The 15,513-nt window shown below is 41.4% G+C and overlaps 1 protein-coding gene across 3 annotated transcripts in view; it reads left to right on the forward strand.

Moving 5' to 3' along the window:
- PPEF1 (protein phosphatase with EF-hand domain 1) overlaps window positions 1–15,513 on the forward strand; it is a 28,832-nt gene that overhangs the window by 8,377 nt on the left and 4,942 nt on the right. For all 3 annotated transcript variants that reach the window (XM_042866561.1, XM_042866560.1, XM_042866562.1), the window contains exons 5-13: window positions 521–572; window positions 4,107–4,270; window positions 5,794–5,908; window positions 7,881–7,927; window positions 10,219–10,385; window positions 11,071–11,107; window positions 11,565–11,714; window positions 13,727–13,858; window positions 15,242–15,427. In XM_042866561.1, the coding sequence (XP_042722495.1) occupies window positions 521–572; window positions 4,107–4,270; window positions 5,794–5,908; window positions 7,881–7,927; window positions 10,219–10,385; window positions 11,071–11,107; window positions 11,565–11,714; window positions 13,727–13,858; window positions 15,242–15,427 (1,050 nt within the window). The remainder of the gene's footprint in view (window positions 1–520; window positions 573–4,106; window positions 4,271–5,793; window positions 5,909–7,880; window positions 7,928–10,218; window positions 10,386–11,070; window positions 11,108–11,564; window positions 11,715–13,726; window positions 13,859–15,241; window positions 15,428–15,513) is intronic.

The raw sequence follows: 15,513 nt of genomic DNA on the forward strand, positions 1-15,513 counted from the left end.
TGGGTAATCTTCAGTTCTTCCTGTACAGGCAGTTATGTTAAGCCCCTTACATTAAGTCATTGCATGGGTGATCTTAAAAGAATGAGCAAGGCAAGCTATCTGCAATAGAGAAATAGAGTTTTCAGTATCTCAGCACATCAGCCCGGGCTTTCTTGAGAGTCAGTACCAGGAATTAGGAACTTACTGGGCTTTGTGTTAAGTCTAGCATCAGTATAAAGTGAGTTAGGTGAATTATATCTGTTTCTTTCTCTTGACTATAAAGGAAGCTTAGACAAATAGTCTGAATGATGGGCAAAATGAATGACACGCAAATGTCAGCAGCATGATGTAGCTTTGGAATTTTGTATGTGATCATATGCTGTCAACCTGCTCATTTAGAGGTAATGCTCTGGGAACGTATAATAGTGTCTGAGCTCCCTCTAAATGGGAAATTGATGGTACCTGACTAAGGAAAAAGAATGTTAATGCTTGCTGAATCCCCTAAACTGATCAGTACTTGTTTGTTTTTTTCCTTATCCAGCTGTCCAACTTTTTCACATTCATGCTGGAGCACTGTGTTCATCGTGGTAAAGGTAAGAAGAAAAATCAAAGTAACACAGAGATTGTTTGAAAACCTTATATGGGAAAAGGTAATGTGAGATAATGTCAGTGTGATGTTTAGAACTTGTGGCATATGCTGGGACTGAGGTTTGCTTTTCCAAATATCACAGTAAGAATTTGGTCCTGTTAAGTGTTGACTCCATCCTATTGAATTACAAGACAATATGCTTTCTCCTTCATCTGGTTCAGCCACCAAAACGGTGTGTGGTTCAGTGTTCTAATGACAGCTGTTAGAAACTGTAGTTCTTCTCTCTTCAGTAGTTTAGAGTGCCTCTACGTGTTCTGCAGAAAAGGAAATGACATTTGAGCCTTGCTGCAAAGCTAAGAGTAATGATACAGTTACCCTTCCTTTGATTATTTTTTTTCCATTACCACCTCATTGTGCAAAAAAGTACTTAACTTCTTGGAGAGGAAATGGCAAACTTGAAGTGAGCAGCATTTGATTTTCTTTATCTACTACTTCTGGATGCTAATGGCACACCTCTGTTCACCTTTTTCACCTGAGTGAGTCAGAAAGTTTGTAGTGCTAGTCTTAGATTTGGTACAATTGTGTTCATCTCTATTTTGTTATCATATTAAAACAAATTTTACAACTGATTTATCTACTTTTTAAACTGTGCTTATTGATAGAAGGAACTAATGGGACCTTAGTGCTCCAGTGACTTTCTGGGGCTTGGGCAGTCTGTTGCCACCACTGCATGAGTGACCTGGTCCTTCATCTGGCAGGTATTAGCAGTCATGCAGGTGGTTAAAGCTGGTGCATGTGATAAAGCATGTTTTATTGGAAAACATTTATCATCTGTCTGTTTTGTTTGTGCAGAAGTTTCATCTGTTTGGACGGAAGTTGCTCCATTATTTTCATCTTAGTGTGATTGTGATGGTGGTTTGTTGTTTCTTTTTTTCTTTCTCCCTTTCTAATAAATGCCCTTCATTAGAAATACTAAAACCCCAAAAGGTGCAGAAAGATTCTGTAAGATACTTATTAATAGAGGGACAGCCTGGGGCCTCCTTTGTACTGGATTTTTTGGATGTGTTAAATGAGAAATTGCAGGTTGAACTTTTGTTGTGTGGTTTGCAGTTACATTTGTCCAACTGCTGGCTGTGTGCATCTCTTACTTCAGGCTCTTACTTGCCCACTCCTCTGAGTGACCTTTGCAGTTCCTGTGCCAGACGCAGAAATTTGAGCAAAACTTGTGCCTGAAAGATTACTTAATGAACTGCTTCTGTTTCTGCTGTATCACAGTCTTAGTACAAGAGCCCCTGTGAGTGTAAACCTGGCAAGCAGAGAGGCTTCAAATTAGCTTTGCTATTCCCAAGTATTTTCTAAAGCCCACCACGCTTTAATCTCTTTCTTTTTTTTTTCTTAATCTGTGTTTGGTCACTTAAATTAAAGTGATGGCATGTTGTTCAAGAGCCTTCTCCAAGAATTTAGTATATAATATTCTTACCTGAGTACAGGTTGCCTGTTCCTCACAGTATGCAATGATGAGAAAGCTACCTGAGGATTTTGTGATACTTGTCATCTCTGTTCATCTTGCCACTTTTCTCTTTTTAATCATCTTGTTCCAAATGCCTTCTATTCAGAGGAGGAAAGCAGTCACCATCTCATTAACACAGTGGTGCTTTTGATGTGGTTGTTTATGTTATATTCTGAAACTTTTATCATCCTCTCATCCTCTTTAAGATGTCAGTGCAATTAGAGTTGTGTTTGGGATGTTGCATAGCTATGTGTGTATTGTCCTTGCTCTGCTTGTGATTTAAAGCCATTTTCCAAGGTTTTACAGGACCAGTGTCCAGTGTCTGAGCACTCCTCAGGAGCCAGAGGTCCTTCCTGGGCTTTTGTGTTTGTGTAACAAGGAGCATGGTCACTGTCCTGCACTGAGCCTGGAGCCCTATGGTGGCTGCTAGCAGCCAGGGCTGGGCTCGCTGTCCTCAGGCAAGGCCTCCAGCATCAGAGCATAGCAAAAGGTGTTCCTGTGCTCCCTCTGGTTGGTAAAGAGATGCAGAGGGTGCTTCATCTGGTCTTAGGATAGGTGTCTGAACGCAGTGTGCCTAAGGCTGTTGTCCTTGTCGTTCAGTATGGACTGAAAGAGCCAGGACAGCTCTGGCTGGAAGATAACTAAATGAGTGCTGAGTCCTTCAGAATGAGCCCTGCATGGGTCTTATGGCAAGGTGGGTTGCTCACAGGCCAGAGCACACTAATCGCCAGGCTGCAGCGGGACATCCATTACAGGAAGAAGTACTCCTTGCTCCCAGATGAGACATCCTGTGCAGGAAGAACCCTTACAATCTAGCTGAAAGACTGGCTGAGGAGATGTAAGAGTGCTCCCAGGTTTGTGATCACGACTGATTTTTTGATTTCTCATCCTGAAAATGGGGTATACTTTGCAGAGTAATGCCCTTTGGGGAAGGAGATTGGCTTTCCCAGCCTGAGCACCTGCCAGCAGGGAGCAGAGGCAGTGAGGAAGGCAGGTCTGTTCTGAAAGGGGATGGGAAGGGTCTCCTGCTGTAGGCAGGAGGGACGGAGCAGAATGGGCAGGTGTCTGCATGACTGGGGACACTGGGAGGGCTGCTGGCTCTGGAGGAGAAAGCTGAAGGGAACCTTTGGCCAGAACTGGCGAGTGGAAATTAGGATGGTCTGAGAAATGGCAAAAAGTGTTTCCAACAAGAGTCTCATGCAAGCAGCTCTGCAGCAGCAGCCTCCAGAACACTGTCCTTTAGGGCTCAGGCTCTCTCTGTTAGAATAAGAGATGACAAAGACTGTCTGCAAGGAGACAGTCCTTGCACTGCGCTGAAATCAGTTTTCACTATTATGTATCCAGGGTATGCTAAGAAAATATTGGATTGAAGCAGTGAGCAATGCTCCTGCTTTCTCCATGTTCAGGAAAATCAGGAGAAGCTGTTTTTGTTTACTTTATGTCTTCCAGCGGTTTTATGGCAGCTGTTGTTGTCTCTCTGTTGTATCAGAAAAGAGTGCTTTGCAGTCTGCTGTGAAGGAACACTGCTTAGCTGCTGGCTTTTAAAATATTCAGTGTGCTGCTGGTAGTTAGCCTATTTTTATGTAGAACATAAAAGCAACTCTTTAAAACCCGTATTAACAGCATAATCTGGAACTATAAACAGATGGTCACTGGATGGTCAGTGATGGCTTCTAAATCTCCTTGCTCTGCAGGAGGATAAAGTCTATGGCAGGTTGTATTCTCATTGCCTAACAGAACAGACTGCTCCACAACTCCAGTACAAAGTATTTTGCATCCTGACCACAGCTGCTGCCTGTTAGGACAGTGTTTTTGCCAGTTTTGTTTGTGTTTATTTCTGTTTTTGTTTAGCGCTGTGGATCAGTGTGGGGAGACCTGGAGCTGCTCTGCTGTACAAGGCAGGAGCTGGCTCCTCCAGCACTGCAATGAAGAGAGCAACTACTGCATTCTCCTGTTCCCCTCATGTTGATAAGCTTTATAGGACTGCTAGAGCGTCTACGTTCCCATTTCTCTTCCCTCTCATTGCAGTTGCTCACACTTCCACCAGCTCCCATGTTTCTCCTGGTGCAGACTCATATGTAATTGAGTATGAAAAGATTGATGTTCCAGACTCCTATCGTGGACCAAGACTCTCATTTCCCCTCAATATTGCACATGCTAAGGCTCTTCTTAACGCGCTCAAGAATCGACAGGTACACTGCAACTACTTTTTGTTTGTTTGCTTTTCTTGTCTCACATCTCTATCCACTTGGAGCTCCCCCGTCACTTGAATGCAATAAAGGACTGAGCTGGTGCCCAGGGAGATGTTTCCACCTTCCTTTCCATCCCATTGCTCTTTCCTGCAAACCCTCATTGATCACACAGGTACACGGTGAGCTGCTGTAGGAATCTAATCTGGCCAGGAGGTAACCTTGACAAAACCCAAAGAACTTCTCAGTCCCTGGGTTTGAATCACTGTGTAGCTGCAGCGCTGCCAGTGCTGGGAGGGGCAGGGGTTGGTGAGCATCTATTCCTGAACAAAGATTATAGTGAATGTGCAGTGGGAACCCTCAGCAGCTGCCAGTCAGGGTGTCAGTAAGGATGCTGACAGGACTGTGAAAGGTGCTGAGGTCCTTTTATTTTTCCCTTCAATGTTTTAAAGACAAATTGAGTTGCAGGGATTAATAATCTGATTCTAATGTACAGGACCCTGGAGAGAGTGAATATAAAGTATGGCTAATGTGCTAGCATAGATTTCATAAGCTCTGCCCGCCACTGCTTTACATGGCACAGTTTTGTTTGAACTTGTGGTCATTTGTGCTCAACAGTGTGCTATTTAACAGTCACTCTTTGCTTTCAATTTACTGAATAATATTTTATTTTTCCCCTAATTTTCAGTGAAGGCTGATCTTACAAGTAGCACAATGTAAAGCACATGAGAAATGTGCCCACTCAAGGCTTCACTTTGCTGTGGCTGGCATTTAATAAGGAAATGATTACACATAATTGCCCTCTTTTGTTTATTTCAAGAAAATTCATCTTGACAAGTCAGTCTGTAGGCCATCCATCAGTGTTTGAATTAAATGTTGTAAAAACCACAGACTGACCACGCTTTGGCAGAGACCAGAAGAGCACAGGAGCCAGAAGCTACATGCCCTCTGAAAAGAGTAATCTTTTGGAGCTTGAATGTTTCATTCATATAATGTCTTCACAGTGAGCTGGAAGGTAACTCTAAACAAGTCAACCTTCACTGGAGTTTCCTTCTCTTTATTATTTGTGTAATTTGCTGAAATATCATTTATGGTCTTTGGATGGGGTTTTTGTAGGTTTATTTTTGTAATTAATTTGTCTGTTTTTCATTTTGTTTAGAATTAGATCCCCTTTTTTTGTTAAGCTATGTTCAGGGGATGAACTTATGCCATGCTTCTGAGTGTTCCATTGCCCATTCTCTTACTGTTTTTGTACATGAGAAGAGTAGAAACGGGATGTAGAAATAAAATGGGAAAATATGAACAGCAAGTTTACCAAGGGCCCCTTTTCCATTCATTGGGAAGCGAATGCAGAGCTACTCCTGATTCCCAGCACTAAACCAAGCAGCCTATATCCATGTTTAGAGAGGTCTGTAGTATCAATGATGTGATACACCTTCCTTCACAATATGTGTGTAGTGCTAATAAAGCAGATTTCGAGCTTCTCCTAAAATAACTTCCTCTTCTCCCTGTGGTTTTCCTCATAGCTGCTTCATCCCCGCTATGTACTGCAGCTGTTACATGAGACCAGGAGACTTCTCAAGGAGAAGCCAAACATCACCCATGTTTCAGTTTCCTACTTCAAGGAGATAACCATCTGTGGTAAGAAGAGAACTGGGAATATAGCTGCTTTGGGCCAAAGGTTGATATTCTAACTAGTTGAAGAGTGAGGTAGGAATTTCTCCTTTTTTTTCTTCTTTAACAAATGCATACATGGAAACAAAAAACAAACAAAAAAGCACCATTTAAAAAAAGGCTCTGCATCACACCAGGTATATTTAGGGAAGTCCCTGCCCTCCTCTTTTCTCTTGTTAAAAGTTTCTGAATGAGTCAGTATCAATTCAGCTAACACTGCCGTGCAGCTTAAATATTCCTGCATATTTCTAAAATGCCACTCTGAGTTCTGTGATTCTCACCACTGAGAAAAAGACTTTATTGTGAGAGTTTACTCAGCAATGATTTTAATGAAAGTGTAGTAGAAAAAGCAGATAAGGCCCTTTGTTAATAGTATGACCATCAAAAACAAATTGAAATGTATAATAAACCTTGTTACTAAAGGGACCCAAAAGGATACAGTGGTCGTCATATAACCAAAAAAATTAGTCTCACAGAATGATGTGACATGTCACAAGGTGAAAAATTAAGAGCTCATTGCCATCTGTTTTATTATGTTTTCATAGATTATGAATGAATGGATGTGGTATCCAAGTGTGCCACAGGTAGCAGTAGCTGCAGAACAGAATAGGAGTGGTGACATCCGTTCTGACAGCTGTGTCTGTGCTGCATTGTAGGGGAGACAACTGTGACACATGTAAAACAGCAATTGATGGTTCTAAGATGTGGTCGTGCACCAACTTTGCTTACCAGGAAAGGGCTCGTTTAAATAATATTTTCTTCTAAACAATAATTTGTTAACCAAACCAACCAAAATCTCTCTCTGAATGCAGGAAACAGACTCACATTCACTTGCTATGCAGGGTGTGGCTTACTAGTCAGTAATAAAGCACCCCTCTGTTGTTTGCATATCTCATTTGTGCTGTGCAAGTAGCATCTGAAGTGTTCCCCTTCCTGCCATTGGAGCTAACAGCTTTTGCAACCAGATAGCTCCTCTGCAGAATATGGAAGACCCATTTTTGAAGCTAATTGGTCCAAAATTATCATTTTCCTCAAAGCAAGGTGCCTCCCCCAATTTCCTTCTAATTTCAAGCAAATAATGCCAATTAAATATGCTTCTGAAGTGTTTGTGGCCACACCTTTTAAAATCTGTTGTCACCCAAAGGAATCCATAGAGTACCTTCAACAGGCTTGCCATCAACAAAAATTTGCATGGAAGACATAAAAAAAGTCTCCTTCAATCATTTCTTAACCACCAGTGGAGGAAGCTCACTACCATGCCATGGCTTGGGGGTGGTGAGTCACAAGTGTTGGGAGGGTGTCTCTGAGGGGAGTGATGTGGCAGGGATCTGCCATGCTGTGGTGAGGCGCCCCTGCCTGTTCTGAAATAAGCCTCAGGATGAGACAGCTTTGCCCTTCCATAGTACTGAGGCATGTAGGCTTCGACAGTCCCTCCAGCAGATCCTACCTCCAGTAACCAAAACCTGGGCCTGAACCAGACTGTTGCTCAACTGTGCTTTGTTTAGTAGACAACATTAAAAAAATAAAATAAAATAAAATAAAAAGAAGTAAAAAAGTAAATTCAAACCTGTTAGTATTTAGAAGTCTGTTTCTGAAGCATTAATCTGTGTTACAGGCTGATAATGTGTTGGCCCATCTTCCATTTCCCTGAGTGACCTCTTACCTAGGCTGCAGATCTGATCTTTGGATCTAGCTTGGAGAGTTTGTCTGCTCTTTTAAATATTTAATTGCTAGACTTTATTATGCCACTTCTTCATGTACCTTAAAATGAAGCTGATATAATGCTAATGTAGGGCAAGTTATTAAGGAAAATCCAAATTAATAATGAAAACACAAGGAAAACCTTCTTAGGACTAACTTACATAATTCTAGTCTTATAAAATTCCAGTTTTTCCCTCTTCCATGATTAAATATATGTATATGTTTTTATTTCCTGTAGGAGACTTACATGGAAATCTGGATGATCTTTTACTGGTATTCCACAAGGTAAGCAGGCAGTCTGTGGTGTAGCTTTTTGGTTTACAGAATATGTATTAGCATCTAATAGTTGTTATCACTTAAAACTGTCCGTGTGTGCCACACACACGCATACAAACCATGGAACAACTTGGATGGTGTCTTTGTCATAGCTTTTCATTCTCTTTATCCTCCTGCTCACTGCAGGAGAGGAGATTCAGGAAATATGCTTGCTTCCAACTGTAGAGCTAGAGTATGAACCTAGGGAGGTTCCTTTCCATGTCTCAAATGTTTGGCTCATGTTTTCTATTCCTTGCTGACTAAGGTCTGAACTCTGGAGCTAACAGTTCCTGAACTGACACTACACTATGGATAATTCTGGTCCTCAAGACAGAAATGCAGAGGCTTTTTCGTACCTTTCCATTGATAAGGTGTTTTTCATTATTATTTGTTTACAGAAAACAAAAGGATGCTATCTGTTTAAAAACATTTGTAATCTTGAGAATAACTACATAGTCTGCACAAAATGGAAATACCTTGGGTAGCTTGTCCATATCCTTGAACTGCCACTCACTTTTCAAGTTAAAAAGCATAGATTTGTTTTACTGATGTGAAAAAAAGTTAAGCCCCAGGCTTTCTTTTCCACAATTGTGTATTCAACTGAAGATGCAGTTTTCCTGTATTTAGTTTCCCCTTTATCTTTAGTTTGAGTCACCATCTTTCATTTGGCAGATCTGAGTTTTCTGAAGGAAAAGGTTTTTGTCTGATCCTTGCACTGGGTGGAGACAGACACAAACTAAACCAGATATTTAAATGATGTAATTTCCCTCTGCTTCCAAGGTCTTCACACTTAATATCTGATACTGGCTGGCTGGCTGGAAGCTTGGTGGTTTTGTCCAGCGACATACCTGGAGCCTGCTGAAACATAATCAGGCCTCTTCAGGCCTCTGCTTTTCTTATTAACCAATTACACGTTGCCAGTCCTTGGCCTGTAGTCTTTTAGCTGTTATTTTAATTAGGCAACCTTCCCTTTTGGAACTGCATATTGAAACAGAACCAGAGTATGATTCACATCAGTTTCATAAACCAGACCTGGGAAGTAAAGCAGAGCTATCCTGGAGGTAACTGCTCTGTTATCTCTAAATTTGTTCAAGCACTTGGATTTTAAGGCCTGTATTGCTAAGCTAGATTGGTAAATGGCTGCTAATGATAGAAATAGCCTGAAGATGTAGGGAATGTGAGCAAAAAACAGAAGTTAGTTAATCACTAATCCAGCAGGTACAGTAATGATACCCAGCAGCAAGTTGCTAATCTTAGAGAGCCTTGTTCACCTTTTTGACATGTCAGAGGCTGCACCATAAGCAGTGCTGGGGCCGCAGCCATATTTGTGAAGTAGAATGCTTTGCAATGCTGTCTGACCTTGTAAGAGTGGCCTCTGTTGTCACAACATTTTGTAGATGTTCTGTCGGTTATTCTTGTCCATGCCAGTTGTGAAAACAGAGGTTTCCTTTACCTGGCAAGTCAAAAATGAAGAATATTTCTAGTACTCATGACTGGAAATGATGAAGCTACGTGTAGTCACTGCTATGCCTTTTGTAGGCTGGTGGCACCTATTGACATGTGGATAACTAGTCTTACAACACGTATCATCGATTCACAGTAGTAGCTTTTGGTAAGTTGCTATTCACAATAAAACATTGCTCTGAATCTCCAGAAAAAAAATAAGGTAATAAGTATGTGTATGTGCAGTCTCCCCAGGAAGGGGAGTTTTCAGGATTAAAGCAACTTGAAAAAAAAAGTTTCGTCAGTGTCCTGTATTAAGGTCTGGGCTCTAGTATTTCTTAGGAGTTCTGGAAGCAGAGACTGCAAACAATGTAAATATCTGAAATGTAATTTCTTATTGGATAAGGAAACATAAGGACCTTCAGATTTGTATCAGAAGGTAATTTTTCATGTCATACACTCAAAATGAATAAAAGTCCCTTCTATTTGCAAGAGCATAACTTCCTGGCAACAGTTGCATTAACAGAAAAGAATATTTTATTACAATAGCAATGTTCTTACTCGTCCCTTTCAATTTAATTTAATAGGTATAGGAAAGGATTAGAGGCAGCATCATAAGAACAATTAGAGAGGTCATCTGTTCCCTAATAGCTCTGTATTATGCAAGCTGTATTTTTAAATTCATTTGTTTATTACAGGGTTTCTAGCAAGGTGATCTCATTTGAAATGATATTTCCTTTACTACAGTAAAGGACTATAGTAAAGTACTACAGCAGCACTGCAGTCTCTGAAAATCTTGTTTTTGTTTCCTTCTGCAGAATGGTCTGCCTTCAGAAAACAACCCTTATGTCTTTAATGGTGATTTTGTTGACAGAGGAAAAAACTCTATGGAAATACTTATAATCCTATTTGTGTTTCTTCTTATCTACCCAAATGATTTTCACTTGAACAGAGGAAACCATGAAGACTACATCTTAAACATGAAGTAGGTTTAAAGGGATGAGAGGGAAGCATATCTAGTCCTTCACTGTGCCAACATCTGATCTCTAAACCAGTAGTGTTTTACTGGGTATTCTGGTGGAGCTTTGTATCTTCAGGATGCTTAAGCAAAGAACATCCTCGTTATGTTTAGACACTTGAATAGGCATTTCTAATCATAGTCCATCGAATTCGGTGTGTCACTGAGACTTTCAGAGCACCCTGGGGGGAGGGGATGGATGGAAGGACTGTATTTTAGTTAAATGATGAAAATTAGGGTGTTGTGGAAACGCCCCCTGCAGCAAGGGTGCTTTGGTGTTAAAAGAATGAGGTATTAGACTCCTTGTCCCTTGTGGAGGAAAAGAGATGTGATAGATGGCGCTGTCTGTGGAGGTTTTGTGGGAAACATCCAGCATCAGTTGGGTTCCTTGAAAATTCTCCTGGTATCTCAAAGGCAAGCTGTTAAGCTATTTATTTTAAGTGGGAAATAAGGCTGCTTAAAAATTATTGGTCTGGACTTTGTTCTCGATCCCAAGAATTGGTTTAACTTCATTCTTGAGACAAAATAGAAGAAAGCTCCTTTATACTAAAGTGAGACAGAAAGCAGAAAAAGAGGGATGGAAAGTTCTTGGCAGTCACCGTAGTGCAAAAAAAAAGTGCACACCCAGTTCATGATGCTGTCCTGTTTTCAGATATGGCTTCACTAAAGAAGTTTTGAAGAAGTATAAGGTAAGACTCTTCCCATTTTCCCTGTATTTTCTTTTAGTATTGCAGATGTAAAATGAAACCTGTCTGAAGAAGGAGACTTTCAACCAGTTTAGGCATAGTACGGAATGACTTTAATGATGTAGTTACAATTATTTTGGATTTTCAGTGGAATAACTGACAAAATAACTTTTAACTGTTAACCTTTTGTGCTCAGCGATCCATGGGATGAAATAAACATTGGTGAGGCCACTCAGAAGCACAAGAAGAGGTAAAAGTGAAAGGAAAATGAAATGCTGCAGGGACAGCTGAGTGACTCTTGGCATGAATTTCAGATCCTATTGGCTGGTGTTGCAGTGCAGTGTGTCCCCTTGGGTGGAACTGTTCATACAGGTGTTTGCAGGCATCTCAACAAAATGTAGAGCTAAAAAGTAACAGAATGTTCCCCCAGTAGCATCTAATCTAAGAGTACATTTTGCAGGTCCATGGCATGACAATTCTGTATCATCTGCGAGACGTTTTCAGCTGGCTTCCCCTTGCCACTTTAGTTAATAACAAAGTGCTTATTGTACATGGAGGAATTTCAGACACCACAGATTTGGATTCCCTGAATTTACTTGAGAGAAATAAGGTAAGTGAGCATTTTCATGTGATGGTACTTTTATTTTCTTTAAATACCATAGCAGTAAGAACGCTAAAATCAAGTTGATTGCAGGAAGAAAGAAATGGCTACTTTCTAAAGCGAGTAAGGAACAAAGAGTCTTGTTTTTCTTCAGAATCAATATTTAGAAAGGGAGGTTTCAGTAGGTGTTGGGAGCTAATTGGCTGCTGTAAAACGATGTGGGTCTTCTGACTTTAAAATAGTTGAACACACGTCAGATACCTCCATTCTGCACTGATGACACACGAGCCAGAAAGTATGTGAAGTTCTTAATTCACAGGCATTTCTAAACACTTCAGAAACCAATGTAGCTGCATCTTTTTAGCACCGCCTGTTGTCCTGGGGCTGCGTAGTTGCCATCTGCTCTGTGTAGGAAGCTCTGCACCCTGCAGTGCTCCCATGGCTGCACATGTGGGAGAGCCCTTCCAGCAAGAGCAGGCCTCAAAAGCTGTCCTTGAGGAAGCAGAAACAACTGCTGTTCCTAAATTTAGAAGATGGAGTCATGTGGTTTTTATTCTGAAATGATGAGCAAATACAGCTTTTCAAATCGTTGGAAAATGGTGTAGGTTTTGATCTGGAAGATTTATACAACTAAATGAAGGTGAATGCTTGTAAGCTGGGTGCTTAGGTTCCTTATGATTAATGTAAACCCAGAAGATGAGTTGAAGATCTGGGCTTTACCATTGATCAGATACAGGTCTCCAGTGCAGGTCTCTATGGAAGATCTTCCAAAGCCACAGGGGATTTCCATTGCCTCTGGAGAAAGTTGTCCTCACAGATCTCTTCCATGGATCTCCATTAGGCCTGGTTCACAGGCATGCAGAGCATCCCAGATGGCACAAGATATAGGTATTTCAGCAATTCATAGATCCATGGAATGTCCCAAGTTGAAAGGTACCCATAAGGATTATCGTGTCCAACCCCTGGCTCCACACAGTTGCACTGTGTTCCTAGTGCCTGTGGAATCTCACCCTCACAATTTCTAGCACAGAAATAACAATTTTACTGGTCATTCAAGTGTAGCTCAGTTTGTTTCATAAAGGTGTGAAGAAGGGCAATGAAACTGAGCCTAGCACAATGAATTTGGGTGCCTAGCTGTAGATGCAAGTGTCTCAGCTTTGGGACAAGCTGTTGTCATACTTTCACCTAGGCTGGGCTGGTTGTATTGGATGCACTGCAGAATTAACAGGTTGACGGTGCTGCCAGGGGAGAGTATTGCTAATGAGACATGCACAGACCACAGCTCAGGGCAGTACCACTCTGGACTCACCGATGTTTTTTAATTGGTACAAGTGACAGCTGAGAGGTTTTCAAATCCCAGTCAGTGCACCAGGAAATAATTTTTTGCATCAGTTGTTGTTTGTTGTTAAATCGTTGGATGTTTTTGGTGGTATTCTAAAAGGAGATAGCATGAGGAAATATCAAAAGAGAACAGATATTCCCTGGAGAAACCTGCATGAAAAGGCCTTGTTGGAACCACAGCACGCAGCTCCAAAAAAGCAGATGCCCATACGTCTCAATTAAACATATTTAACAGTGAAAGGACTGATGTACTACTTCATGAATTTTGTAGCTATATTCCTGGTACTCCACTGATTCCAGCTGAATTAACCTAGCAGCATGCTACTGTATCAGAGCAGCTGTGGGTGCATTTCCATCCTCAATATTGTATGTGCATTTTCAGTTTCCAGCAAAGCTGGGCACTTTGGGATCTGCCCTGAGCCCAAGTGCTGTCCTTGCTGTGCAGTGAGATCTTGTGACTGAGTGTGGCTTGCAATGAGTGATGTTCCATGATAGGGATGTGCCAAGGAGGTTGGTGCCTGACAGATGCAAGGCACGATATCTGCTGGTGCCAAACACCTGCAGCTACCACCAGACCTGAGAGTTCAGAGCATTGTGAGGATTAAAGACTTGGTAGGGGAAAAGGGAATGGATCATCTTTATTTTCTGGTAACTTTTCCCATGTTCTGTATTTTTTTAAGCTGAAAACATTGATGAAGCTACCAAAGTTAGACAGAAAAAAACAAGTGAAAATACAAGGCATCTCACTGAGCTACTCTGAGCTTTTCCGATGGAGTTCACATCCAGAACTCACCGAGGAGGAGCGGAAACAAGTAAGTGAAACCAAAGACAGCCTGATGCCGAGACCCAGTTATGACAGTGGCAGGGGCTACGTTAAGAGAGCACCTCTGAGTCTGGGAGGTCTGTCTCTATATAGGAAACCCATTGCTCTGGGGAGTATAGTAGCCAGCTAGTTGTTATTTAGCTGCTTTTTGTACACCTGGTAATATACGCTTGTGATTTTATGCCTCGAAAATACAATTTACTCCATGGTTTTGGTTCTCAGCTGTTTGGAGGAAGAAACTCTGTATGAGATGTGTTTGCATGCCCCCGTGTGGTAGGTCTCTTGCTACGTACATAGTTGTCAGTTAAAATAGGTCAGACTTGGCCACCAATTGTGATAGCATGCACCTTTCTTTGGCCACGGTTTTCGCAGCTGGATGCCAATAGTTTCCAAAAAGCCCCATTCCAGAGACCTACAGGCTGATTACTCAGAGCAGGAAAATTTTGTCCTCTGGCTGTTAGTTTCCTCTTGAATATCAGAGGCAATATGCTGCTTGTCACGCTGTAATTTAATAAATCGTGACAATTCAGAAAGCTTAATTTGCATATTAATTTAGAAGCTCAAAATTGAGTTGTGTATATTTATTTTTCTGAACTTCAGACAGCTGCTGTACAGAGCAGACAGCTTCATTTTGCCTCTAGAGAAGCAAATCTCTGAAAATGTGATTTCCCAAGATATGCACCTGACCTCAAAACTAACATAATGGGCAGGAACAACCCTCTTAATCTGACACTCTCCAGCAAATGGGAAATAGAATGCATCTCCATGAACCCTTTCCAGGGAGATATGAACAGAAACATTTTGCCTAGTGTTTGCTACAGGCTAGAATTAATACATTTGAACCTTGAGAATTCATCCTCATGTCTCTGACTCTGTTAAAATGCCAACATGTAAAATGTTGTTGTGGAACACAAGCTAAACAAAGACACTACAGCTGCTGTGAGGGCAGCTCTTACCGTGTTTAGAACAGGTATGCCCAAGCTTAGTTTAGATAAAACCACTGACATGGGTGACCTCTGTGCTGGGAAATAAGAATTGCCTCTCATGTTTAGATGGCTTTTGCTCTCCTTGCCCATGCACTGTACCTGATGCATCTACCTGTCTGGAAACTTCATTCGTGACAGGAGATATACATCTCTGAGAAGATATTGCATCTGAAAAGGTTAACGCATACTCTAAATATGTTTTGTAATTTAGAAGAACAAAAGTTTCAGCCCAAAGGAATGCACAGCTGAAAGAAAGGAAGAAAAGCTTGTCCTTTCAGGTGTTTTCTCTCAGTAGCCTGGGGTTTTTGGTATGGCCACTAGTTCAGGCATCTGTAGCCTGTCAGTCCTCACCTAGTATCAGTCCTTCTTGAGTTTGCTCTTCCTAGGTCCTGGACATTCTCTGGAGCGATCCAAAAAAGCAACATGGCTGTACTCTGAACCAGCGTCGAGGAGGAGGTTGTTGCTTTGGCCCTGACACTACTGACCAGCTGCTTAAAAAGTATAATCTGAAGATGCTAATCAGGTCTCATGAATTTAAGCCGGATGGCTACGACCTCACTCATGATGGGAAGGTAAGGGGCTGCCGTGGAAAGCACGTGATTTGCACAGGCACATCCACAGTAGACTTGTCAGCAGAGTTCATTAAGAATATGAGTGA

Source organism: Lagopus leucura, unplaced genomic scaffold (assembly GCF_019238085.1).
Source record: "Lagopus leucura isolate 7727_CA_CO unplaced genomic scaffold, USGS_WTPT01 Super-Scaffold_100001, whole genome shotgun sequence".
NCBI classification, from domain to species: Eukaryota; Metazoa; Chordata; class Aves; order Galliformes; family Phasianidae; genus Lagopus; species Lagopus leucura.